We start from the raw sequence: 26,808 nt of genomic DNA, 5'->3' as shown, positions 1-26,808 counted from the left end.
TCTGACACCGGCACTCCATGGCAGGATTAGGTCAGGAAATACAAGGCTCCTGGAGAATCTTCCTATGGGTGCTCCTGGTTCACAATGCATGCTCTGAACATAGATGTGTCGGGCACTGAAGATGTCATAAGTTGAGACACACTTAATACTTCCAAACAGTCAACTTCGAGGTTAGCAACCTGAACACCACAGTGTCAGTGGCCCAGTGTTGATTGTGTGCTTCCCAGAGCTTTAGGAAATCCAAATCCAACCCTCAAAGTGCAATTTCTGCACAGTGGATGGCTCTCATGCCACTGCCAAACTGGAAAGCTCTGGGCTGAACCTTGTAAGTGAGAGACCATCTTGATTCTGAATGAACTCCAAATCCATCATTTGAAGTGAAGATAGTGAAAATGTCACCAAACGCTGGAGACAGCCTGCGCCTAGATGCCACATGCTAAACATATATGCTAAGCTTCCTGGATGCCTCTCCTTCTCTCTGGTCTCTGAAGTCTCAGCTCTGCCGCCCCCCCCCCCTTTTTTTTTTTTTTTTTTTGGTTTTTCCAGACAGGGTTTTTTCTGTATAGCCTTGGCTGTCCTGGAACTCACTCTGTAGACCAGGCTGGCCTCAAACTCAGAAATCCACCTGCTTCTGCCTCCCAAGTGCTGGGATTAAAGATGTGCGCCACCACTGCCTGGCTCTGGTCCCCTTCATTAAGATCATTGTCACTGACAACTCTGATTCTGCTTCTCCTAAAATCCCAAACTGCTGCAACAAGGGGAAGTGTGCCTCTTGTGACAGAATGCTGTGAAGAAGTGAGGTGCTAAAGGATCTATTCTTGGAGTCACTCTCATGGGTTTAGGGTATTCTCCCACCATTATCCCTCTTGTTCAACACACACACACACACACACACACACACACACACACACACAGAGGACCTATCACCAGTGACCATTTCCACAAGATGGTGTCATTTTCTGCTGTCCTAGAGAGCCAGTTAAGGTTGGGAAATGTCCATATTGTGTTGTTTATCACTCTCAACACATACAGTCATAGTCTCTCACACAGACATGACACAGTCAGTTTCACACACACACACACACAGACACACACACACACTACTTGAGTAGCTTCATACCTCTACCCTTCCTTAGCATAATGTGCACCAGGTAAAACCATCATCCATTTTTTTTATTACTATGGAGGGTATAAAAGACACAGGTGTGTCTGTGTGTCTCTGTGTGTGTGTGTGTATGTGTGTTGAGGTCGAACAAACTCTCCCTAGAGCAGCCATTGAGGGTCAGATGTTCTAAGAAAGCTGTCATTAGGCACAAGATTTCAGCTTTGCTCCTCTCTCGCCAATTTTGATTCACCAAGAAAAGCCAACAATAAGCAAAACATCGAGAGGCGAGAATGGACCCTGTCCTCGACCATATCCCTGTTAATCTGGGAACTGCTGCATTAGATGCTGCGGTGTTAAAAATTAGGAAGCCATTGGGAGGCTCAAAGAACTTTACATTTCAAGTTTCTTTTCTCTCTTGTTAAAAGTTTGATGTTGTTTGGTTTTTGTTTGTTCTAATGACGACTTTATCTTGAGGTTTGGGTTCTGGCTCTAGGAAGTCTCAGTTAACTTCAGTAATAAAGCCAGGTCCACTAACAAGTGGCCTGACAGAACCAATGGGCTTTTCAACACTAAGGGAAGTCAGTGTTTTTCTGGAATACCTCATTTATTGTTGTGATTGGCATTCAAAAGTAGAACAGTTTCGAGAAAGACAGTAAGTTTTTGAGCCAGAGGCAATGCCAAGGCAGTCCATAGTTCATTTGTATTGAAGGGCCAAGGCAAACTCGCATGCACTACCCAGGAGACAATAATTATACCCAAGAGATCCATCCAGTAAGACAGCAGATAAAGTAGCTGAGCTTGGGCAGCTGAGGCAGAGGCTATTCTAAGATTCGAGGTCAGCCTGGCTTCCTAAGCCAATGCCAGTATTGCGTGAATGACAGCCTAAGACAATGTCTCAAAACCAAAACCAAAAGAAAGCCAGAAGTAATGTGTTCGGCGCCTCCCTCATTGCTTAAGAGTTTAAGGGGAAAACAAAAGGAAGAGCTTCCCATACGGAAATAAAAAATCAAACCAGGGGCTTATTATAAGCAGCAACAGAAAAAGAGAAACGGGCAAGGAGGCAGTCCACAGCATCCCTGGACTTTGGGGAAGGGACTGCTGAACACGTTGCGTTCCCCGGTCTGGGGCATAGCACCGCGGAAGACTTCAAGCCCCGCTGGCCCCGGAGCTTGTCCCCCTAGCTGTCCTGCTGTTGTCGAATCGCTCACACCTCCAGGGAAAGGGTGTCCGGTGCAGATTGAGTACCTGACAAGCCTGCTGACTTGCTGCCGGGAGGCGGCGGAGACATGCCCCTCCACAGCTGAAATGAGCTGGGGACAGGTCTGGGAGAACAGCTGGGCGTACCCGGTGGGACCCTGGGTGGCCTCTCCTCCTGTCCCCCTCAAGCCCTGCAGCGAGCTGCTCCACCTGCGCGCTCTAGCCGTCTGGGACGCAGCGCCAGCGGGTAGAGGCCAGGTGTTGGGGACCTCAGGTCCCAGGATCCAGGAGGCGGAGGCGCGCAAGCGGGCATGCGCAGTGGGCGGAGGCGGCGGCGATGGCCCGGGGAGGCGGGGGGGGGGGGGGGAATCGCTGTTTATTTGCAGCTGGGCCACCGCGGCGGCAGAGCACCGGGCGCCCGGGCGGGGACAGTGGGCGCGCGATGCCGGAGCCAAGCAGGCCGCCACGCGCCCAGGTCCCGGCCGAGGAGGATGCGCGCCGCGCGGGAGCGGCTGTGCGGGCGGTGCGATGCTGGTGACCCGCGGGGACCGCGGCGGCGGGGAGCGCGCGCCCTCGCGGCGCCCGCGCTGCGGGCTGGTTCCAGCCGGGGCCGCTGCGCTGCTAGCCGGAGCCAGCTGCCTTTGCTACGGCCGCTCGCTGCGGGGCGAGTTTGTGCACGACGATGTGTGGGCGATCGTGAACAACCCCGACGTGAGGCCCGGGGCCCCGCTGCGCTGGGCTGTCTTCGCTAACGACTTCTGGGGCAAGGGCCTTGCGGACAGCACCAGTCACAAGTCTTATCGGCCGCTGTGCGTGCTGTCCTTCAGGTGAGCCCTGTGCGTCTTGAGGTCTAGACACCTGTCCCCGGAGAAGGGATGGCACTTCTGACAGGTCCCTCGGTACCTCCTCTAGGCTGTTCTCCCCTTTCAGCTAGGTTCTCCCGGTTCTACCCCAAGTCCTCTTGTCTTCAGCCAGATCCTCCTGGATTTATCTCGTGTTCTGGCTGCTCAGCCAGGTCCTCTAGGTTCTACGTTTGCTCCTCTGCCCTGCTCCGTTCTACAGTCTCTGCCCCAGGTCCTCTGGGCTCTATGCTTGGTGCTCCTGATTCTATCTTATTACGCTCTGGGTCCTCCAGAGTCTGTCCAAGCCCCTCCCGACTCTAGTATTCTGTCAGCGCAGACCCAGATTATTTCTGGACGAGGTTCTCTCTCTTCTTAACCCGGACCTCGTCGTTCTGGCTAAGTTCTCCCGGTTCGGACTCTGATCCTGTTGCTCCTGGCTCAGTCCTGAATCCTCCTGGCTCAGCCTCTGGTCGTTACCCGGGATAACTTCAGGTTCTCAAGGCTCTGCTCGGGTCCTGAAGCACTACACCGTTTTCTTCTGGCTCTGTTTTGGGTTCTCTCCGCGCTACTCTGCTCTACCCAGTGTCCTCCCAGCTAAACCTAGGTTCTCCCGCGCTTCCTGGCTACAGAGTTGGGACCGAGTTCTCCCTGCTACGTCCCGGGGGCTTCAGGGATGGCAGACGTGACTTCTCACTGGAGCTTTTCCTACCCGCGATTAGCGGGTTCCAGAGGGTGGCGATGCTCCAAGTTGTCAGCTTCTCCAGGGAGGTTGTACTGCTGGGCAGATGAGGAGTAAAGGGGACGGATCGGGTGGCCTAGGATACTCCTGGAGCTGCTAGGCTGTGAGTGTTCCAGGCAGGAGCTGGGGAGAGGGGTCAGACACCCTACTCAGAGCACCGGGCTTTGCGTACTGGGCCGCTAATCGCCTCCCTAACCCTACCATCTCCAGCCCCAGCCTCTGCATCCGCGGCGCTGCACCCGGCCCCCGGGACACACACTGAGACCGCGCAAGGTGGAGGGGCGCCTGCCTGGGGTCACAGAGAGCCCCTTCTCTAGCTCCAGAACCATGACTCAGCATTTCTGGTGTGAAGTAGTGGATCCGGACCGAGAGTACGCTTTTGTAGGGTAGTGTATCTGCTTGGAATCCCGGGGAAAGGACCGGTTGGAACCAAACAGCTGAACTCCGTTCAGTGTAACTCGGCTCTGCGTTTGAGCTGGTGTGTGTGCCGGACACAGCAGCTCACAGGGTATTAGCTCCGTATTAACTCGTTTTCAAATCTTTGTCATAGGAGCCATAGTTTGTGGCATTGATCTCTGGGGACAGCTGGCAAAATAACAGTTAGCGTGAGCCTTCAGGCCCAGGGCTTTGGAGAGAAAAGGAAAACCTGCAGTGGTCTTTCACCTAATTCTTTCAAATAAACTAATGTTTTAAAGAGGGCGAGAAAATAACACGTCTGACTCCCAAGGAGATGTTTTATAAACATTTATCTTTGGAAAGTTGTGTTAGTTTTCATCCCAAAGATAGCCTTAGCTGCAGTTTCTCAGCCCTTTTAATTTCCCAAGTGCTTTAAAAAATCATAAACCTAGGAACGGTTCTTTTTACACTGGATGGACGATAGGCGTTTTCATGGACTGGGTGAGGCTGTTGATTAATTTAAGGTGTATAAGCTCACTGCACTCCACATGCGGACTTTTTACAGCCCTGGAACCTGCCCTGGTCCCTGGCCTGAATAGTTTCCATTTAAAGCGCCAGGGTTGAATGCTTGCTGGAGGATGGGCAAAAGTGTTAAGGTGCTGGCTGTCCAAGTGTTTTTAATGTTTTTTAATAGGAACTCTGCCAGGGCAGAGGAGGAAAGGCTGTGTAGCAACTCCACCTTTTATCATTAGCTTGACTTCATCCCCCCCACCCCCACCCCGGGGAGGGGGTGGAGATAGTGAAGGGGGCGGGGTTGGCAGGGTTGATGAGCAGGGCTGGCAGACTGGGAGAAAGGAATGATGTGTAACCTCTTTCTGGTGCAATTGTCTAAGACTCTTGCTCTTTGGTTTGGGGGTTTTGTTATGTTTTTGGTTGTTTGGTCTTTCTTTCTTTCTTTCTTTCTTTCTTTCTTTCTTTCTTTCTTTCTTTCTTTCTTTCTCTCTCAACTTGTCACAAGCTAGGGTCACCTAGGAAGAGGGAAACGCAGTTGAGAAAACGATGCTCCCGTTAGATTTGTCTGTAGGTAAGCCTGTGTGGGTATTTCCTTGATTAGTGATTGATGTGGGAGGCCCCAGCTCACTGTCGGTACCAAGTGGACTGAGCAAGCCTGGTAAGCATGTTCCTCCATGTTGGTTCCTGCTTTGACTTCCCTAAATGATGGGACTGTGGTCCAGACATGTAAGGTGAGTAAACCTTTTTCTCCCTAGATAGGTGTGTGTGTGTGTGTGTGTGTGTGTGTGTGTGTGTGTGTGTTGTGTTGATCACAGCAATAAAAAGCCAATAGAACCACAGAGAAATTGGACCCCCCCCCCATGGGCCAATTGAGTTGTGAGTCTGGAGAACAGCAGAGTGTGACTTGAAGTAGTTACCTCATTTGGAAGAGAAAGCAGCGCAGTCCCTTCTGCTCCTTTGGTCACTTTCAGTTAGAGTGGGCAACTCTTCTACAGTTAATGAGGTGTGCCCCATGTTCTAGTGCAGCTGCAAGAAGCACAGGGTCCCTGAAGACTTCAGGCACTTTTAATAGTTTTTTTTTTCCTCTTTTCCTTCTCCTCTTCTTCCTCCTCCTCCCCTCCTCCCCTCCTCCTCTCCTCCCCTCCTCCCCTCCTCCCCTCCCCCTCTCCTCCCCTCCTCCTCCCTGAAGACTTCAGGCACTTTTAATAGTTTTTTTTTCCTCTTTTCCTTCTCCTCTTCTTCCTCCTCCTCCCCTCCTCCCCTCCTCCTCTCCTCCTCCTCCTCCCCTCCTCCCCTCCTCCCCTCCTCCCCTCCTCCCCTCCTCCTCCTCCTCCCCTCCTCCCCTCCTCCCCTCCCCTCCTCCTCCTCCCCTCCTCCTCCCCCTCCTCCCCTCCTCCCCTCCTCCTCCCCCTCCTCCCCTCCCCTCCTCCTCCCCTCCCCTCCTCCTCCTCCTCCCCTCCTCCCCCTCCTCCCCTCCTCCCCTCCTCCTCCTCCTCCCCTCCTCCCCTCCTCCCCTCCTCCCCTCCTCCCCTCCCCTCCTCCCCTCCCCTCCTCCCCTCCTCCCCTCCCCTCCTCCCCTCCTCCCCTCCTCTTCCTCCTCCCCTCCTCCCCTCCTCCCCTCCCCTCCTCCCCTCCTCCCCTCCTCCCCTCCTCCTCCTCCTCCCCTCCTCCCCTCCTCCTCTCCTCCCCTCCTCCTCTCCTCCCCTCCTCCCCTCCTCCCCTCCTCCTCCTCCTCCCCTCCTCCCCTCCTCCCCTCCCCTCCTCCTCCTCCTCCCCTCCTCCTCCCCCTCCTCCCCTCCTCCCCTCCTCCCCTCCTCCCCTCCTCCCCTCCCCTCCTCCCTGCTGCTGCTGCTGCTGCTGCTGCTTCTTCTTCTTCTTCTTCTTCTTCTTCTTCTTCTTCTTCTTCTTCTTCTTCTTCTTCTTCTTCTTCTTCTTCTTCTTCTTCTTCTTTGTATTTTGTTTGTTTGTTTCTTGAGATATGCTCTCACTCTATAGCTTGGGCTGGCTTGGGATTCACTATGTAGTCCAGGCTAGCTCTTTACTGATCATAGTCCTGCCTCAGCTACCTAAGTGCTGAGATTACACATTCAGTGAGCCACCATGCCTAGTTAGCTCTACGTAACTTGAACCTGCAAGAAGGGATGGAAATCTACTTAATTTGGTATGAATCAAACATTGGCCTAGTGTCCTGGCTGGTTTTTATGTCAGCTTGACACAAGTTAGAGTCATCTGTGAGGGAGATAACTTCAATTGAGAAAATGCCTCCATAATATCTGGCTGTAGGGGAGCCTGAAGGGCATTTTCTTAATTAGTGACTGATGCGGGAATATTCAGCCCATTGTGGGTGTTTCCACCTCTGGGCTAAGTGGTCCTTGGTGATAGGAAATTAACATTGATTTAATCTATGAGATACCCCACCCCCAAAATTTCATCAGCTTTTGAATGCATGTTTTATTTATCTCAGTGTATATACAGTTCTCTGCAGTTTTATGGCAGGCATCAGTTTCTGAGATTCTACTACAGTCACAATGCCTAGAACACTTCCATCTTATGGAACCTATATTTCCTCATTGTAGCAATGCACTTAAGATTTAACACCTAGTCAATAAAACTCCCACTTGACCCATGACCATCACTAATTCTTCATCTCTGTAGTTTTATCATCCCAATGCTATATAGCAAACTTGCTTAACATATACTTTATTAAGATTGTTATCTCTCTCTCTCTCTCTCTCTCTCTCTCTCTCTCTCTCTCACTCAGCATTTCTTTGGAGCTTTATTCAGATGTTTGTGTGCAATGAAGAGTTAATTCCTTTTCACTTCTGGGTAGTATTTGACTCTAAAGACGTCCCATAGTTTATCCATTTCCTCTCATTTCTGTACCTTACATTTTTTGTTCTCATAGAACCCCAAATCAAAATTTAAAGCCTTCTCTTCTTTTAGTAAAAGTAAGTTTATACCCTTGATACATTGTATGTGTGTCACATACTTCCTGGGAGATAGTAACTCCCTTAAGAACAAACATAGTCAAGTGATACATAATTCTTTTTTTCTGGACAAATGCTCTGTATAAAGAATAACAGCTGCTCTTGTTTAGTAAACAGCCTGATTATGTTTCTCACATAAAGGATTAAGTTACCTAAGGATCAAGTTGACTAAGGAAAAGTTTACCAGATCATAACAGTTTCAGGATCCAGAGCAGGGAAACAAGGTGTGATGGGGCAGGATTGTACTCCGTCACTTTAGCCACCTACATTGGGACTGTTTCTAGAACCCACTTCTCAGGGTGGCTGTGTGTTAGGGCTGGCCCTGGGAGACTTTTCTGAGGGGTCTGGAAGGTAGGAGTGGAGTGGCCATGATCAGACTGAGAAGGTTGGTGCAGGTTTTCAGGCTGTGGGATTCTCACAGGATTGAACAGGAAGTGGTGACTCCCTCAGCTCCTCCTCAGTTGCTGAGGATACCAGCACAGGTGTGAACAGCAAGAGTGGAAGAGTCAGGCCTTCTGTAAGTTCTCCTTGTCAAGATGGAGCCCCAGGGCGGTGAAGACAGGGTATTCTGGCAAGTGGTATCTGTGGTGCTAGCTCATCAGCCCTCATGGCCAGTCAAACGCTCCTGAGCAAGGACATACAGTCTTCTCTAGTGTTAGACAGAAGTAAAGGAGAAGCAAAACATGTTTCTCTTACTCTACAGACTTCACATTCATTTGATTCTTCTGTTCTTATCTTTAATTTCTTTTTTATTGGTGTTTATTCAGTGTACATAACTAGGGTCGAGGGTCTTCACACTGACTGTTCTTACTCAAGTGTATCCTGTATTGTCACTGAATCCAGCCCATATCCTCCCCTTTGTCTTCGCTGCCCCTACCTCTTCTCCAAGCTCACCTGCATGCCGTGTGTGTGTGTGTGTGTGTGTGTTATATCATATATATATATATATACCATTTTCCTGTGAAGGACATAATGTCATTCGCCACCCTGGTCACTACCTCTGAAATCAAGGAGGAATTCATTAAGCTTCTCTGTAGATACTGAACTGACAGAACTGAAGGCCACAATGCCCATAACGCCCCTTGAAAATTGCTTTGATTGATTTAAAAGGTACTTAGCGTTTTCATTTTATCCTCTTTGGGAAGAAGTTCCTGTGGAAATTTCCATTCAGTCAGTGAGTGGAACCTGCCTGAAGAACCCCTGGTCTTTGGCACTGAAGGTGGGGGAAGCTAAGGCTAATTACAGGACCTTAAACTCACGGATTTTCTTTCCATGTTTAGGCTATTAGATCACTGTTTGCTATAAAGTTTTACTGAATGCTCCTGATACTAACATAAATCATAAGAGTGAAGTGGGTGGCTTAAATGTCAGAGTTAAAAAATAGAATATGTTAATATGTGTGCTGTGGGGAGCCTGCAATGCTTTAATGCTGGATAATGACAGATTTTACCAGTAGTTTGAATCCTGTAGCCTTAGCATTCTGCCAACTCTGAGAATGCGCAAGCATCAGCTACCATCACCTACACCCAAGAACCATGAAATGTTCATCTTGTGTCTTACTCCTACTGATCTGTCCTCTCTGAGATCTCATTGTCAGGCAGTCTGCCTCTTCAAGGGTGACAACTGCTCTCCGTCTCATTCTAGACAATAAACGAAGATGGCCTGGGATGTTTGATTAAGGTGCCCAGGGTGTTCGTGATGGAGACCCAGGCAAGTAGAAAGAGGATTGAAGACAGTAAAAACTCTAGTGGGGCAGGAGGGAAATGACATTAGAGAACAAACAATCAAAACAACCCTGCCCTGAGGTCATGAGAATGGAAGAGCTGGTCCAGCCACTTGGTGTGTAGCACTTGGGAGAGCAGGCCCTGTACCTTGTTTGGACAGCACAATAGAGGTGACCCTGCTGAAGTGGACATGGGTGAGCTGCCCCTACAGCATGAGAAAGCAGGAGAGCTGGCTCTACCCTTTACTGCAGCATTGGGTGAGCTAGCCAGGGCAGTGCTAGAGTGCGGTGCAGGAGCTGACCAACTCAGCTACCACCTATCCTCAAATCCAGGGCTTTGAGCTGGCCTACCCCATCCATTAAGGGCTAAAGCATGTAAAAGGGCTGGTCCTGCAGATCCAAAGGTGCAAGATCTCCATGACACAAGACTCAGCAACAGGATATCTTAGAGGAGTCCCTATGAGGATCCAGGTGTAGCAAAGGCCAGAGGCCTTGAACCAGACCCATGGCTTATTGCAATGAACATTTGCAAATGAAGATATGTTGACAAAGAGTACTTTGGGACACACTGTGACACATTACAGCTTCCACAAGGAGATTTTTTTTTTTTTTTCTCTGAAGGGGAGGTTGCAAAGGTGGAGGGTGGGTATGAAGGGAAAGGGAGAAGAGTGGGGTTGGGGTGCATGATACGAAATCCACAAAGAATCAATAAAGAAAATTAACTTAAAAAACCCCAAACTTTGAAATTTCTATACTACAAAAAAGCCCAGGGTTAAATTGAGACCTCAGTCTGGTTGTATAGGAAGCCAGGAGCAGAGCACTAGACTACAGGAGTTTTTATAAGTTTGTCCCCAAAGGAAATCAGGGAAATCAGGGAGTGCCTTCAAAAGCAGTTGTTTTTATCGACAAATATACTTCTATTTTCCTTTGCAGCCAAAGTCTTTGTTTTTTTTCCAGATTTGAGTTCAGTCACTCCTCTTTATGAGGACTGAGGAATGCCAAAGGAATGGTAGTGTGTCTCTCTCACTGATAAGATGTGGCTTCTGCCTGCAAAGTCCTGGGACTCCACCCTGAGGTCTAAGTTGTCATCTCCACCCTGGAGACCTTGCTCCTTCACAGAGCAGACTGCTGCTGAGGGCCTCTGCAGCGGGCTGTCTTCTCCTAGAAAGCCCTTCCCTATGCTGGGCAGGGCCAGCTTTCTCTGTGTCTTCAGTGTCTGCTCAGATATCACTTTGTCATAGAGGCACGCCTGGGAGTCCTGATCTGTACAAGCTTCCTGTTTCACTTTTGCTTTCTTACGCTGGTTTGTTAGTCACCTTTTCAGCACTGTGACAGAATATCTGAAATTAGTTTAAGGAAGGGGGAGAGGGAGGGAGGAAGCATAGAATGAGACAGAGAGAAGCACCGGGGCCAGATGCAGCCCCCAAGAACCCCCTGCCCTGGGATCTATTTCTCTAGCTAGGCTCTTCCTCCCTGTAACACTGGCAAATTACTAGTCCAACACTGGACAGTCTCTGCTTAGGTCAAAGCCCTCAGGACATGAACACTTCTCACTGGTTTGATCCACCTTCTAAGAACCAAACACTCAACACATGGACCATTTGAAGGACTGCCCTCATCCAAACCCTCCATACCCCCACTGCTGACATCATTTTTGTTCCTGGCTTCAGCGTCCTGAGAGCTGTCTATGACACATAGAACTTTGTCTGACTTGCAGAGCTGAAAAATTAAAGATGGGGCTGCGATCTGCATGGGAAGCCGCCTTGGTTTCTGTCTTTAAAAAAAGTGTGTGTGTGTGTGTGTGTGTGTGTGTGTGTGTGTGTGTCTGTCTGTCTGTCTGTCTGTCTGTCTGTCTGTCTGTCTATGTACATATGTACTGGAGTGCAGAACCTGTAGAGGTTGTCAGGTGTCCTTGGAGCTGGAGTGATGGATAGGTTATGAACTACCTGCTGGGAAAAGCAGCGAGTGCTCTAAACCACTGAGTCCTCTCTCCAGCATGGTTTTCTGTCTTAATTTACCCTTTTCCTTGCTCACTCAAAGAGAATAGTGGAGGAAGATGGGGATTCCCTTGGATATTGCAGAGGATCCCTGAAGGTCCTGTGTACCACAGATCAAGGCAGCTTTGGCTGTTAAAGAAGGATTGTATCTCTCAGTTATCATGTGGAGAGAAGGGCCATCTTTAGTCTGGCACCATTCACTCCTCCCACCAGGGTAGCACTGAAGCCCAATTAGCTGTAGAGTGCATGTCACAAGTTCAAGGCTGGAGGCAAAGCCCAGAATGAGGTTCCATCCCCTTCTTCCTTTGGGGGATTAAGATCCACTCATGCCAATGTCCTGCTTTATACAAAGTAACCATATGAAACATCGGGGCCTCAAAGTCTTGTCAAATGTACTACCCTGGACTATGACTTCCTTTGCCATACAGCCATCTAGATTTGGTCTGGTTTTTGGTTTGGGTTACCTTCAGAGAAACCTTTCTTGGAATTTCTCACTGTGAGGAACATTCATAGTGGACTAATGGGTTCACCACACCGGAGGAGCTGGTGACTCAGTGTAGGCCCTATGCTTCAGATGGAGTTGCTGGTGCTAAAAATGTAATGATTAGGGGGTTGGGCTTTGAGCTGTGTATTATCAGCTCTGCCTCTCATTTGAAGAGCAGGAAGGGACTGCAGATTGACTTCAGTCCTGTGTCAATCAAATGGACCAAATAATAAAGCCCTAGTGAAACCCTGAGCCCCGAGTTTGCTAACACTTCCCTGGTAGATTCTGCCACCATGATGCCCTGAGCCAGGTGCATCTTGAGGCCTGGCAAGTGTGTGTTTAGAACTCTCCAGGCCTCCTGCCAGGCAAAGCTAGCTCCCCTTGGTTCTGAGTTTTGTTTTCATCAAACTCCTATAGTACAGCAATTTCCTTAATAATCCTTAAATGCAAGGTATTCTAGAGTACTGGAGGACCGGAGAGAGATGGGGGGAAGCCTCCATTTTGTGGCCAGCTGGTCAAAGCTCAGGTGCTTTGGGGATACAGCCTCAAACTCTGATATTTGAGTCAGGAGTCCCAGCAGGACTCTGCCTAACCTAGGTTAACTGTGGATAGGCCCTGTTAGAATTGCAGTGTACTCAGGTGTGCTAGAAAACACACGGTTTCCAAAGAAAGTAAATGCAAAATTAACAGCTCAGTTACAACTGTAATGAAGATATGTGGCATTGAGTTCTAGTTACTTGCCAAATTTCTCTTGGTAGGTTTGTTGAACATGTTCTCTTTCCTGTGTGATCACCAGTCTCTCTCTCTCTCCCTCTCCCTCTCCCTCTCCCTCTCCCTCTCCCTCTCCCTCTCCCTCTCCCTCTCCCTCTCCCTCTCCCTCTCCCTCTCCCTCTCCCTCTCCCTCTCCCTCTCCCTCCCCCTCCCCCTCCCCCTCCCCCTCCCCCTCCCTTCCCAGCCACACGCACCATGTCCCGCCCTCTAATGTCCTTCCCTTTAGTCTGTCATTACTTGGAGTGCCAAGGAGACAGTAATGGTGGTTGGCACCTTTCCCAGGGAGTAGCCCTCTCATAGTGAAGATGAGAGGACTGAACTCCATTCAATTGCATAGTTCATTTCTTCAGATGAGGTAATGATTTGTTGATTTATCTCTAGAACTAGAGATAATGCAGAAGAGATCTAGAATGATTGATGGCTTATGGGGTTTGCCTTACAGGAAAAATAAGCTGAACCAGATGTTATCTATTTGTTGAATGATCTAAGATGACCATGGAAACCATTCTTAAGCATTTGAGAGCCACAGGACAGCTAGAGGTGGGAAACACCAGAGGCAGATGGGTGTGTTCAGTGGGTCATGCTGAGCTGTAAACACCCAGGAAAGATATCAGAAATGACAGCGCTGGGATGGTAGCTCAGAAGGTAGAATGCTTGCCTTGCAGGCATGAGGACCTGAGTTCAATCATCCAGCACTCCCCCCCCCTTTTTTTTTAAAGGCCAGGCATAGTATAATACTTGCTTATTAACCCAGTACTGGGGAGACAGAGACAAGCAGAACCGATTCCTGTCTACGCTGGCAAGCTTAGTCCATTTGGTGATCTGTCTCAAAATCAAGGTGAATAGCACCCGAGGAATGAGGTGCTATCCAGCTTGATTCTTCTTCAAATGCACATGCACACATATCTTTGCATACATGTGGACATGCACAAAGGAAATGATAAAGGGGCTATACTTACTTCTTCCCTTTTGCTGGCTGAGGTTTTTCTGTTTGTTTTTGTTTGTTTCTGTTTTTAAAAGAATGCTTACTGCTGAGCACAGACTTTTCTGCTGAGCTTGCTGGTCCTGTGTAGATTCCATTGAGCTTTGGGACCCATGTCTCAAAAGCTAATCCCACTGCCTGGGTGCAGAGCTCAAGCTTCACCCCAGATATGCTTTCAACTCTCTTAAGTTAGGATGGGAGCAGGGAGTCATAGCTGAAGGTCGCACAAAGAAACTGGTGACCACTGGTACCCCATGAGGCCTATGTCTAAACAGATCCAAATATCACTTTGTCCTTGGTACAGTGTAGCTCATATCCTCTGCTCCACTACAGTTCTCCTGAGAGGAAACAGCAAGGTAGCTTTGCTTTCACGGAGGCACTAGCCTGATGCTATTGATGGGACAAGTGCAGAGGGGAGACTCCATGAGTCACTTCCTTTCTGCAAGGTGACTCTGATCTACATGTGTGTAACTACCATGGAGAGGGGCTTTCAGATGTCAGTGAAGGGATCCTTGGTTACAGAAGTTTGAATGCCACACTTGGTAGGAACATTCATGTCAAGCAGCAGAAACAAATCTGATGCCAGAGGACTTGGACGACACCAGGGTTATGGGTGTGGGCAGGCACTCATGCTGAGGGAGCTGAGTGAAGTAGAGAGGATAATCTAGAATGGTGCCTGATCTGTGTACCAGGGAGATCCCAGGTGTGTGTGTGTGTGTGTGTGTGTGTGTGTGACAGAGAGAGAGAGAGAGAGAGAGAGTTTGAGTATATATATGTGTGTATAGGTGAGTGTATATATATGTGTGTGAGAATGTGTGTATGTGTGGTTATGTATGTGAGAGTGTGAATGTGTGTGGGTATTAGTGTGAGTGTGTGTATGAGTGTGTGAGTATGTGTATGTGTGTATGTATAAGTGTGTGTGAGAATGTGTGGGAGTATGTATGTGTGTGATAGTGTGTGAATATGTGAGAATGTGAGTTTTTGTGAGTGTGTGTATATGTATGTGTATGAGTGTGTGTGTTAAGTGTGTGTGTGTGTGAGTGTATATGAGTGTGTGTGTGTGAGTATATGTGTGTCTGAGTGAGTGGGGGGGGGTCACAAAAGTAGACTGGAGCTACCACTGTGGAAAGTCTCCCCTCTGTCCCAGTTTCCAGACCTGGCTCACTCATGGATTTTGAGCATTCAGACTGAAGTTCAGGGGCTCTGAGAATGGGCTCTGTGTCCTCCAGCACAAGTCTCTCTCTCTCTCTCTCTAGGATGCATCCTGGTTAAGTTTTGCCTTTCTTCTTCCCCTAGACTAGACTATATTCTTTAAAGGATGTGGAAAGAAAGTGAGAGTTTCCCAAAGCTCCTGGCTGTGAGGGGTATGTGTGTGTGTGTAGAGCTGGCCTTCTATCTTTGCTCTCCTTGGATATCAGATTATTTGACCTGACTTCTGGGACCTGATGTGACTGTCCTGGAGAACAACCAGTCTCATTGCTTTCAGTTCACACCTTGTTCTTCTGGTCAGCTTCACAGGGAGACAAGAGGTTCAGAAGAAGAAGGGGGATTTTAGTCAGAGATGCCTGTTAAGGTTATATGAGAAAAAAAATTTCCTACTGCTTGTCCTAGTTCTAAATGAGAAATAAAACCTAAGCCAAATAAAATGAGATATTCTTAGAGCTGAAAGGGAGAGATGGGCTTCCCCTGCTTTCAGCATACATAATTTAAATTCATGTGTTTATTCAACAGAGATTCTTTTAGAATCTATTGTGTGCTGAATGCAGTGGATTTCAGTGATGGAGAAAAATTAGCTTCTTAAATCTGTGAAAACTGCTCATAACTCCTGAAGACAGTTATTAGTGAATTTTAGAAACGTGGTTGAGCACCATCATGGAGGTACTCTCCGGATGATGTGGAGGCCGAGACACTGCTCTGGCTAGACCGTGTCAAGGGACTGTCACCAGACTCTTGTGGGTCATTTGGGTCACCTGGGCACTTATATTTCATTTTAAATGTTGACCGGTTGTATTGGAGTTCTCTCGAGGTACTGAACCCATAGAATGTGTATACATGGTATAAAAGAGAGTGTCAGGTTGTGTTACATGGTAGGGGCTGGGTGACAATGGTTACCTCATTCTGGAGAAGCTGAGAACCCCCGAGGATACTCAGTCCCCAAAGCTAGATGCCTGGCCCATAGTTCTGTTCCCTAAGCGACGACGCTACATCTCATGGAGTTGGTGATCCAGACAGATTCAGCACACTTCAATGCTACTTGAGCTGACACCTTCTTGGTATTCCTCTACAGGTTGAAATCTTAGTCAACTGTGGAGATGTCAGCTGACTGAATAACTGAGGGACTGAGCTCATGTTCTTTAGTATACAGTACTTTATATTTGTAGGAACATGGTAATATCTTCTTCTCTAGGAATATACTTTGTTTTTGAACAATAGTCATTCTGCCTATATTTTCATTTCCCATTTGTGATTCTAAATAGAGACCCAAGAAACAATCTACTGTCTTCTTTACTAAAAGAAAAATCCTGTGCCATGATAAGTGAGTGGCTTTCATTCGAGACTGGTAGAGACTGGCTAATTGTGAACATTTGTCCTAATGAAACAGGTACCCAAATGTTCCCCTGTAACACAGCCAGCCTGGAGTTGTCAAGTCTTCTAATGTTTTGAGATAAATTAGAAATATTTGTATGCAGACATCTGCTCTAAATTTTTTGGCAGGTTAAAACAGTATATTAAAACAGTATATTAAAACAGTATATTAAAAGGTATAAAGGTAAAATGAAGCTGTATATAGGAGGAACCTGGCCTGGGAAAGTCTGTTTCTGGTGTAGTTAGACCTTGCTTTCCCCTCAGGTAGACTTAGAGTAAGTGCATTGTCTCAGTGCTTTATTTATTCATCCATCTGTCCGTCCGCCATCTACTTCAGGACTTACTGTGTTACATCCATGAGTGAGGCTTGCTCCAGACACTGGCAAGCAAAGCTGTAAGCTCCGTAAACATCATATCCATGCCCTCTGATCATATCTGTCCCCCATGTCCCCAAACCCACCTTCCTGAGACTCCATTTCAGAGGGCTTCCACCATCCTGGAGCTCCCTTGTGCAAGTGACTCCAGTGTCTAAGATGCTTTCTTAGTCCTGCTGCCTCTCAATGAGCGCCATGGATCTTGCCTCTCTTCTCCACTTGAAGAACATTTCCCTCATTGAAAGCTCTGACCTGGCAGGTCCTTCCATTGCTGGAACTCTACTGCTCCTTCTGGGTATGTTCCTTTCTTACCCTCAGTGCTCTGGGAATCCTTCCAGAGGAGACACCACATCTTTTCTTTGTAGCTCTGGGCACTTCCTCATGTGATTAACATCTAGCAAATCTTGTTGAATACACTGACATGATACACAGGAGTTCTGTGGCTCCTTGTCTCTCTGTTGGTGATTTGTCCTGCTTCTTTGGCCGAAGAGTATTAACTTTTTCAGGTGAGGGTAAGAACCCCCTCTGGGCCACAGGGTGTGTATGATAGTACTAAACTGGATGAGAGTGTTTTGTTGTTTTTTGCACCCAGTGTGTTTTAGCATCTGGCATAGTGTGGACAGGAACACTCGTGGCTACTTGGGATCTCAGTCAGTCTTCCAGTGCACTTTTCTCCTTTCAGCACAGACATTTTTGTAATCTTTGTAAATGTGGATTCTGTAGTTTCACTTGAGCTGTTGGTAATAACATTAGGCAATCAGAGACAACACTAGGGCACTGTGACAGGCACCGGAGGTCTCAGTCCAGGAGGACATTGATGTATTAGTCCCCACTCTGTGTAGGCTGCAAATCCATCCTGGGCTGTCATATATGAGACAGTCTTCAAGATATTTTGATAAATGTCTTTGTTAAAACACAGATGCAGAGCATCGATCACAGCCCCTCTTCTATTAAATTATGAAACGTAGCCCCCTTTTTTTCTGTGCACCCACATTGGCTCCCAGAACCAGAGATTCTGTTCTCTGTTCTCACAGATAGGTCATGTTTGAAAATATTGTTAGCATTTTGTCTCAAACTTAAGTCTCTCTCTCTCTCTCTCTCTCTCTCTTTACTTCCCTTAGATCTTGTTATTTTATAAATAACTATGAGATACATGTGGGCATGTTCATATCTGTTTATTTCTGATGGAAAATTTTGGAATTAGGATTTTCAGTCAGCAAGTACACTTTCCCCACCTTTTCCCCATAGTGTGTGTGTGTGTGTGTGTGTGTGTGTGTGTGTATTTGTGGAACTTCAAGGTTGATGTTAGGAATCATCCTTAGTCATTCCACATTACTGACTGAGCCCTGTCTCAATCAAACCTACATAACATGATTCACACTGCTTCAGTCCTACAACCCTGACTACACGCATTGAGGGAATAAAGAAGAGACAGACACACAGACGTGGGTACGAGAAATCTGGGATCATCTAGTGCTGCCTTCACTTGGATGGAAGGCACCTACTACCCCTGGGCATGCTTATTAGGTCCAGCGTGAGAGAAGGGTTATCTCATAGCAAGTCTCTGTAGGTGCCATTCCCATGGGGCTGAGACATTGGAGTCCTGGGCATGGCAGTGCCCATATCAACAGCACACATCCATGAAGGGATTCCTCTGCTCTCTATACTCGGAGCTTACCTCTATGGCTAGTCTTGCTAGCCTGTTTGCTCTGGGGAACCCCATCTCCACTTGCTTAAGGGAGGAAGTTTATTTTGGCTTAAATTCCATAGGGATACAGTCTACGATGGGGGCAGGGAGAAGCATATCAGGAAGATGATGGAACAGAAGTCTGGCTGGTCACATTTTCATCTATATACAGAAAGTAAAGAAGAACAGGGAGTAAAGGGATGTTATAAACCTTCAAACCTTCTTCCAGTGAACTACTTCCTCCACCAAGGCTGCATCTCTTAACCATAACCTCCTCAAATAGTGCCACCAGCTGTGAACTTTGTGCTCAAATAGATGAGTCTATGGGGGTGATATTGCTCATACCACCACAAACAGTAACTGTAGTGTTTAGATTCATGTGCCCAAATGAAGCTTGGGATGTTTAGAGTTTTGAAGATCCAAGCTGGGCACAAATCACTCTACCATTTAGAACCCATATATGTCACCTCTAAGGGTGACTTGTGCATTCTTGGTTGGATGTTTTGGCAAAGACAGTTTTGTAAGAAAGGCAGGTCAATAGCTCTAGGGCAAATACCTAGGACTGTTGTTTTGATGTGATGGACTGAAAGCCAGATAGCTATGGGCCATCAACTACTGTTTACACACTGCCCCAAGGATACTCTAGATAAGAATAACTTTTTTTTTTTTGACAAAATTTTTGAGAAGGGGCTTTACTGTGTCGTCCACATTGGTCTCAAATTAACAACACTCCTATTTCCACAGCTGTCCTAATGTTGGGGTTACAGGTTTGTGCCAAGAATACCCAGCAAAAGGTTTTGTTTGGGAATCTTTTATGACTCTACAGCAGCAATTCTCAACCCTTGGGCCACAATCCCTTTGAAGGTCGGAAGGACCCTGTCACAGGGCTCACCTAAGACCAAGGGAAAACAGTTATTTGCAATACAACTCATAATAGTAGCAAAATTACAGTTATGGAGTAGCAACAAAAGCAATTTTGTGGTTGAGTGTCACCACAACATAAAGAACTGTATTAAAGGGTGAGCATGAGGAAGAACAGACTTAGTTGGGGACATTATATCCTGTTATTAAAGGCAACCTTTAGATGTACCTGCTCTGTATTTTGGTGCCATAAAGGTTCTTGTTTTTGTTTTTTTGATGTTGAGCACCTGACTTCCCTTCTGTTTATGGTTCTCTCTTAGTTGGCTTACCATAGTGTAACAATCAGATTCTTAGATGGGTGGGGACTTGTATTATAAAAATAAGCCCTTGTCATCCAGATGGCTCAGTGGATAAAGGCTTAGTGCCAAGCCTGATAACCTGAGTTTGATCTTTGAGACCCACGTGGTAGAAAGAGAGAACCAGCTCTCACAAGTTATGCTCTTACCTCCACATGCATACAGTGGCATCTATTTGTGACCCCACTTCATCCTCTCCCCCAGACACACACACACAAAATAAATAACCATTAAGAAAAACACAGATACTAGAACCTCATGGCGAGTTTGCTCTCTGTGTTGTCTCAGCTGCAGCTTGTAGTAGCAAGCATTGCTAACAAGTCCCACGTGGGGAGGCAATAGCTGCAGCTTCCAGATGTAGAATCTGGGAACGTGGCTCCCGGTGGTACTGTGGCTGAGCGCATGTGTTCTCGTTCATGCCTGGTATGTTCTAACAAAGACACAGTTGCAGTCTCCTGGTTCCTGTTCATCTCCAGTGGCCATGGCTCTGATACCAGCAATTGGGACCCTCTCCTGGGTTATAAGTAAAAACAGGAAAGGCAGAAAGGGGGGCTTTCATGAACTATGGAGTGATGGCCATCTGTCTGCCTTTCTTAAGAGGTCCAGATTCCCCAAATAGCACCATAACTGTCTCTGTGTTGATTTCTGTAGATGAGTCAGTTCTGAAATAGGAAAAAGCTGAAAGGTCCACAAGCACGAAATGTTAAAAGTTACCAGAGCTACTATCAAATAGTGCACCTTCTTAAATGATGGGTGGATCTCTTGTGCGTATGCTGTGATTATGGCTTGTATAGACCTCCCCATCTTTAATTTTTACTTTTTAACAGGCTAAACATATTTCTGACTGGCATGAACCCTTTCTACTTCCATGCGGTCAATGTCATTCTACACTGCCTGGTGACCCTCGTGCTGATGTATACCTGTGATAAGACAGTCTTCAAGAATCGTGGACTGGCGTTTGTCACAGCCCTGCTCTTTGCGGTGCACCCGGTCCACACCGAGGCGGTGAGTAAAAAGGATGCCTTGAAATAACGGACACTAAAAGCCAAAATAACATCTGTCTGCATAAACCAGCGAAGTCAATCATTAGGTCCACACCATGTGTAAGTTTACCCTGCACCCTTCTACTTGACAATGATGGTTTTTTGAGTATTCACATTGATTCTTCCCATGATGTAACTGCTTCTTTGCATGGGGGCTAAAAAGCACTCCTGATTTTTTTATTTGAAAAAAAAAGTTAAATCCTGTGTGCTTTTTGATAGCAGGGGCCCCTACTATGATGTTGTTATCCTTGGTCTGCTTCACGCCTGTGTTTACAGTATGAAACAGCTTGTGCTGGGGGAAGGGTCAAGGAAGCTAAACTGATGACATTCTCCCAAGGTACAAAAATGGACTTGGTGACTTAATAGGAAGTCTAGTTGTTTTGTGTGGGGAAGACTGTGTTCAAAAGATATAGCTAGTTTAGATCTGTGACCCTTTTTTGAAGGTTTTTTGAAGGTTTCCATCATGCACGAGATAGTGTCACAAAGTCACTAGACACATCTTAGTAAAAGTAGCTGATTTCTTTTGAATGTGTTGCTGTGGGTAGGTAGGAGCTTTCTGATGAGGTCTTTGGCACCAAGATTTTCAGAGAATGAAGCCTTCTAGTGGGTGATGGGCACCATGTTTTTCAAAGAAAAGTTTGCAAAGCCTCTGCAGGCACCTGGACACTTCCTTGAAGATCTGCCCAAGAGCGTACTTTTAGTGAGATACCACCTTGGATCTCTTCTGGAGACTGCTCACATTTGTCCTTCTCTCATTTGGATAAGGAATGCTCATACATTGTGATCTGACTGTGTTCCAGGAGTGCATACCTCTGAGACCCTGTAAAGGACAGTTGATATGTTGGTGTTGCAAGGCCTCTGTCAATGAAGGAATAATTGTCATAGAGAAGGGCTTCCTAGCTACCTCTGCCTGTTTTCCTTTTTTTGACGAAGAATATGACCCAGTATTAGAAGTACCGGGTGGTACTCTGTGTTGAAGTTCTGAGACAGAAGTGAAATAGTGGCTCTGGAGAATCATAGAATGTTTATTTGAACTGACATGAGAAGTCTGATTTGATTCATTGATATCAGAGTAAGGATTAGTCTTGCCAATTTGGCATATGATGGATATTTTTCATGAACAGAATTCTAAATCTCTAAACCCAACGTTTAATGTGTATGTGTGTTCATGTGTGTATATATACATACATACATACATATGCATGTGTATATATATATATATATATATTCTCTCATGTGTATATCATCTACAGGATGTGTATGTACATATATGTGTATGCATATTAGTATTCATGTGTGAGTATCTATTGTATATATACATTATATATAGGGGAAGTAATGGATAAAAATCACTTTATAAACAATTACATCATTAAGATAGTTTTCCTTACTCTTTCTGAGTATGCCAGACTGGGCATAGTTCCTATAAGTGGAAGAGTTTGAAGCGTAAATAACGTTCCTCCAGCGGGGCTTAGTGAAGCCATTTTCTGTACTTCTGTACGATGGTAACAATGAGAGAAGAGACTGGTTGGTGACCTCTGTAAAGACTAATGTTTCTACATTCATTGCTTCTGTCCAAATTCAAGTCAAACCTCACTGATTTGTCAGATTACAGACCATAAAACATTAGGTAAGACAGTAGATCACTATGTGGTAATTGCCCCTGACTTCGGAGTTCAAAGCATTTAGCCATGCCTGTAACACACATCCTTCTGTTTTCATCCATGGGAATAGTCTTAAAGGTGGAAGCCAGACTTAGAATTGTGTGACACGCTCTTTTACTCTTCTGAGAAAAGGTAGACCAGCCACAGATGCCAAAACCAGCCACACTTACCAACATGTACACCTTCATATTAATACTTAGCTTCTTTTTACTTTCATCATGATGTGAATTATAACCAGAATATTAATACAGAACTGAAATATAATATGTAGAGATTTACGGTTATCCCAGGAAATTTTAAAAAAATAAGGACAATAGGTATGTCCCTGTGATAGGATAATTGCTCATTGTTTATGAGGTCCCGAGTTCCATGTTTTAAAACACACACACCAAAAGAATCCATATGTATTTTCATTATAAAGAGGTAATATGATAAATAAAATATACTTAAACATAGCAATGCAATGCATCAAGAGAAAATGCTGAGGGTGAGTAACACTGAAGTACATAAGTTCACAGGAAGGGAAGACTGGGCAGGTTTCCATGGAGAGAAGAGCTCGTTCTAGCAGGTGTGATGGTCAGCGATCTCAGCACTTGTGAGGTAGAGGCAGGAAGATCAGGAGTTCAAGATCATCCTGGGCTACGTAGTGCAGAGTTCCAGGCCAGTCTGGGATACATGAAATGCTTTCTCTATAAACTTAGGAAAAGAATTTTAAAAGCCCCCTTGTATTTAGGCAGATGACGGGGCAACTGGGGCTGCTCAGGATCCCTGGGGTATAAAACAGCCTAATTTTAAAATGCCAGGATTTATGGTGTATGAAAGGCTAGATTCTTTTAGTATTTAAAAGTACTCTGATAAGTTTTATGTATGAACTTAAGTAAATGAGAAATGCCTAACTTTCTAATGTTATTTGAATACATAGTATGAAGAAAAATGGCCAAAGATTTCTGTTCCAGGCAGTGTTGGTCGTATTTCAATAGGCTAGGATAGTGCTATATTTTTGACACATTTGTAAACTATAGTTGAGGGACTCTACTGTACTTGAGTGCAGTTATTATAGGAAAGATGAACTGAATGTGCAGTTAGAGTTTTAATTCATTGGCTGAGGAGAGACAGTGCATATGCAAGGCTACCTTGGGCAGTGTAATCAGGAGCTGATAGAGGTTAGGTTAGATTCTTTTCAAAAAAAAAAAAAAAAGGAAAACAAATCCTATTAGTAAAATGACCTTTAAAGGGGGGTTTCCAGGGGCTTTGTGCTAATATAAAAATCCATAATAATACAATTAAAGAGGCACAGGTGTTGAAGATCTGAGAGAAGAAGGATCTTGGGAAGGTACTTGAATTTGCAAGATGAAGGAGCTGTGGAGGAGAGGCAAGGAAAGCTGACCCCAACATACCATTTACACTATGGAGCAAAATGGAGTCTGCTATTTAATTATAGATTGAAGTTCGGGTTTCTAGGGAGGAGGACAGAGAGACAGAAGAAGTGATGCATTTCACAGACAATTAGTGATAAATTATTAAACATGCACAGTAAGACATGGGGGCCTTGGGAAATCTTCATTAAACAAGACTACACATGGACCATATGCTATGTTATTCCAGGAAGATGGAGAATTTAAATTTGGGTGGAATTTGGTTTAGATGCATTGACGTGATTGTGTGTCAGCATGTCAATGTGGTTTACTTTGTAAGGAAGGCATTTAGCAAATAGATAATAATGAGTCCAGGCTTGTAGGTGCCAGGAGATCATAGGAATTCCTCCCACAGTTTATAGTCACAGAAAGCCCAAGACTAGACATGCAAATAGATGTAAAAGTAGGACCCAGAGAAGAGGACAGTTAATTCACATTTAGGCACACAGGACACCTTAGTTAGTCATAATTTTTCAGCAAGCATTTGAAAGCAGAAAAGGACAGTTAATTCACATTTAGGCACACAGGACACCTTAGTTAATCATAATTTTTCAGCAAGCATTTGAAAGCATGCATATGGTGACAGCGGGAACGTGTTCAGCAGGGCAGGGAGTGAAGAGGACCAGACTACCTCACTTAAGCTCTGGAGATTCTTGGGCAGGTTTCCCAGTGTTGTATTTCTCTGAAATTTTGGGCTTTTCTGAATTCTGAGTTATGAAAAAACAGCAAAATCGGGAAAATCATTGTGATTCTCCTATGAACATTTACATCTGGTCATCATAGCTATTGCTGGTTTCCAGGACTGAAAGGGAGAACAGAGGAAGCCGGCACACAGAGTGGGAAGATTAAAGCCAACATGTCTAGAATCAGAACAGGAATGCTCAGGAGAAAATTGGCTCTGATCTAATCAGCCGGTCTGGCTCCTGGCTGTTCCCACATGTTCCATTCACGTTCCCGGCCACGTCTGAAGCTAATGGAGCTCGTTCTTGCAGATAAAATAAATATTCGTAACTCTATACAGAGTCTACTTATACAGACCCTGTCAATAGCGTTCCTAAAATAACAATATTACCTGAAGGCAAATGAAGCTCTAATGGGCATTTTCTGTGTGTGGTTTTGTTATCCTGGCTGACAGGTCCACATATCCATTACAGCTCAGACACCCCCTAACCTGGAAATCTCAAATTCCAGATTCTCCAAAGCCTGACACTTTGAATATTGACATGATGTCACAACCAGGAAATTCCTCGCCTGCCCTTGTGTGACAGGTCACAGTTGGAATGCGGAGATACTAAAAGTGTTGAATAAGGTCAGACTTTGTATATAAAGTATATGGAAATATAGATGGATTTTGTGTTCAGTCTTGGGTCCCATCCTCAAGACATTTCATTGTGTGCACATGAAGATATTCCTAGAGATAAAGAGAGAGACAGAGACAGAGACAGAAACAGAGAGACAGTGACAGAAACAGACAGAAACAAAGAGACAGAGACAGAAACAGAGAGACAGAGACACTCACCTGTTTTAAATTCTATTCAGTCATATTCACAAACACTTTCCAGCATTTTAACAGTGTTTTAACATAACACACTCCTGGTGATGAAGGCCTGCAGCTTTTGGCTGAGAAAGGTGTGTACACTTCTACTCACATGAGCTGCCCGGTTGCTTTTTTCATGTAAGAACGCTGGTGGGTTCAGCTGCCATTGCTGTAGCATCACCCACCTTAACCTTCCATCTCTGCTTCTTCCTTCAGCATTCTCACTGTTGACAGCACATACCCTGTCCCTACTGCACCCCCCTTCCAGAACCACTGGACACTCCCCTACCCTTCAAGAAGAATGCATGTTAGTGCCTTTCTTGGTCCTGCTTCATGTTCCCCAGTCTCAAGCTCCTGAAATAATCTTTGCCTCTTCTTTAGCTCTCAGATTCAGAGCCAGCCCTTCTGTGATACTTCCTAGATCCAGTAGCCAGAATGAGTCTTTTCTCTTTTCTGGCAACAATTGTTCCATGTGTCCTATTTAGTACCCTCTTCTGACCTCAGCAGATGTTAAAGTCCTTGAGGCAGGCAATTGCTTTCCAGTTGGCATAGTACCTTCTAGTTCTTGCTCACTGGAACAAGACCACAGTGAACGAATATGATGACATTGACTAACAGAGCCACAGGAAATGGCAGCTGTAGCCAAGAAGTTGATAGGGATGGTCACTTTGTTTTAGATGTCAAACGCTTTGCCCAAAGATCTCAGCTCAACAGGGGTACAGAGCAGTCATTTAATGTGTGCTTTGTGGTTTGGCCTGGAGAGGACCCTGTTAAATATCAGCACCAACACTGTCACACGCTCTATTAACTTCTGCTAATGTGACTCTACGTTACGATGTTATTGTTGAGGTGAGTTCTCACTCTATAGCCCAGACTAGTCTTGAACTCATGACCTTCCTACCTTAGCCTTCCAGTGCTGGGATGACAGGCATGAGTCAGCCTGCCCAGCTAGTATATCCTTTATGCATATTTGTGCATTTAGCTGTCATAGTCTTGATCTTTCCAGATTGGTTAAGAGTAAAAAGCAGGATTTCAAGACACTTTACAGACGCTAGCTCTGACTGCCTAACTCATGACTTCTGTACTCCACCTTGCTATACCCAGAATCAACTTGCAAGCTTTGCTGTTGGCCATATCATTCGTTCTGGGATGAACATGCCCCTAGGTTTACCCCAGGACTTCATGACAGGCTGGGTGGGCTGTCTTCTTAACCTTCTCAAATTCATGCTGACTTAAATGCTCTAAGAAGCAGTGGCCACTAAGCCCATCTGAGCCTCACATGTGACTTGTGAATAGTCATTGCTCAGCTGGGGCCTTATACCTCAGTGCACACTGTCACTGCCTGTCTCCCTGGAGTCATGTAGCTTCTCTAACATGGCTCTCAAGCTCCTTATAGATTAGCCAATTAGTGAACACTGCATGTGGTCCAAGTAGCCATGTCAGACCACAGCTTTTAGCTCTGTGCTGCCCTTGCCAAGAATCCAAAGTATATAGGATGGATGATTTGAAATGTCCCCAGTATGTAACCTGCTATGAGTCCATATGTATA

At 45.9% G+C, this 26,808-nt stretch overlaps 1 protein-coding gene across 1 annotated transcript in view; it reads left to right on the top strand.

Moving 5' to 3' along the window:
- The first annotated feature begins 2,699 nt into the window (after positions 1 to 2,699).
- Tmtc1 (transmembrane O-mannosyltransferase targeting cadherins 1) overlaps positions 2,700 to 26,808 on the top strand; it is a 208,037-nt gene continuing 183,928 nt past the window's right edge. The window contains exons 1-2 of the mRNA XM_034511599.2: positions 2,700 to 3,129; positions 20,428 to 20,605. Coding sequence (XP_034367490.1) covers positions 2,831 to 3,129; positions 20,428 to 20,605 — 477 coding nt within the window. The 5' untranslated portion in view covers positions 2,700 to 2,830. The remainder of the gene's footprint in view (positions 3,130 to 20,427; positions 20,606 to 26,808) is intronic.

This window comes from Arvicanthis niloticus, chromosome 9 (assembly GCF_011762505.2).
Source record: "Arvicanthis niloticus isolate mArvNil1 chromosome 9, mArvNil1.pat.X, whole genome shotgun sequence".
NCBI lineage: Eukaryota > Metazoa > Chordata > Mammalia > Rodentia > Muridae > Arvicanthis > Arvicanthis niloticus.
The sequence above is the reverse complement of the archived record's forward strand: the minus strand, read 5'-3'. Positions and strand labels throughout refer to the sequence as shown.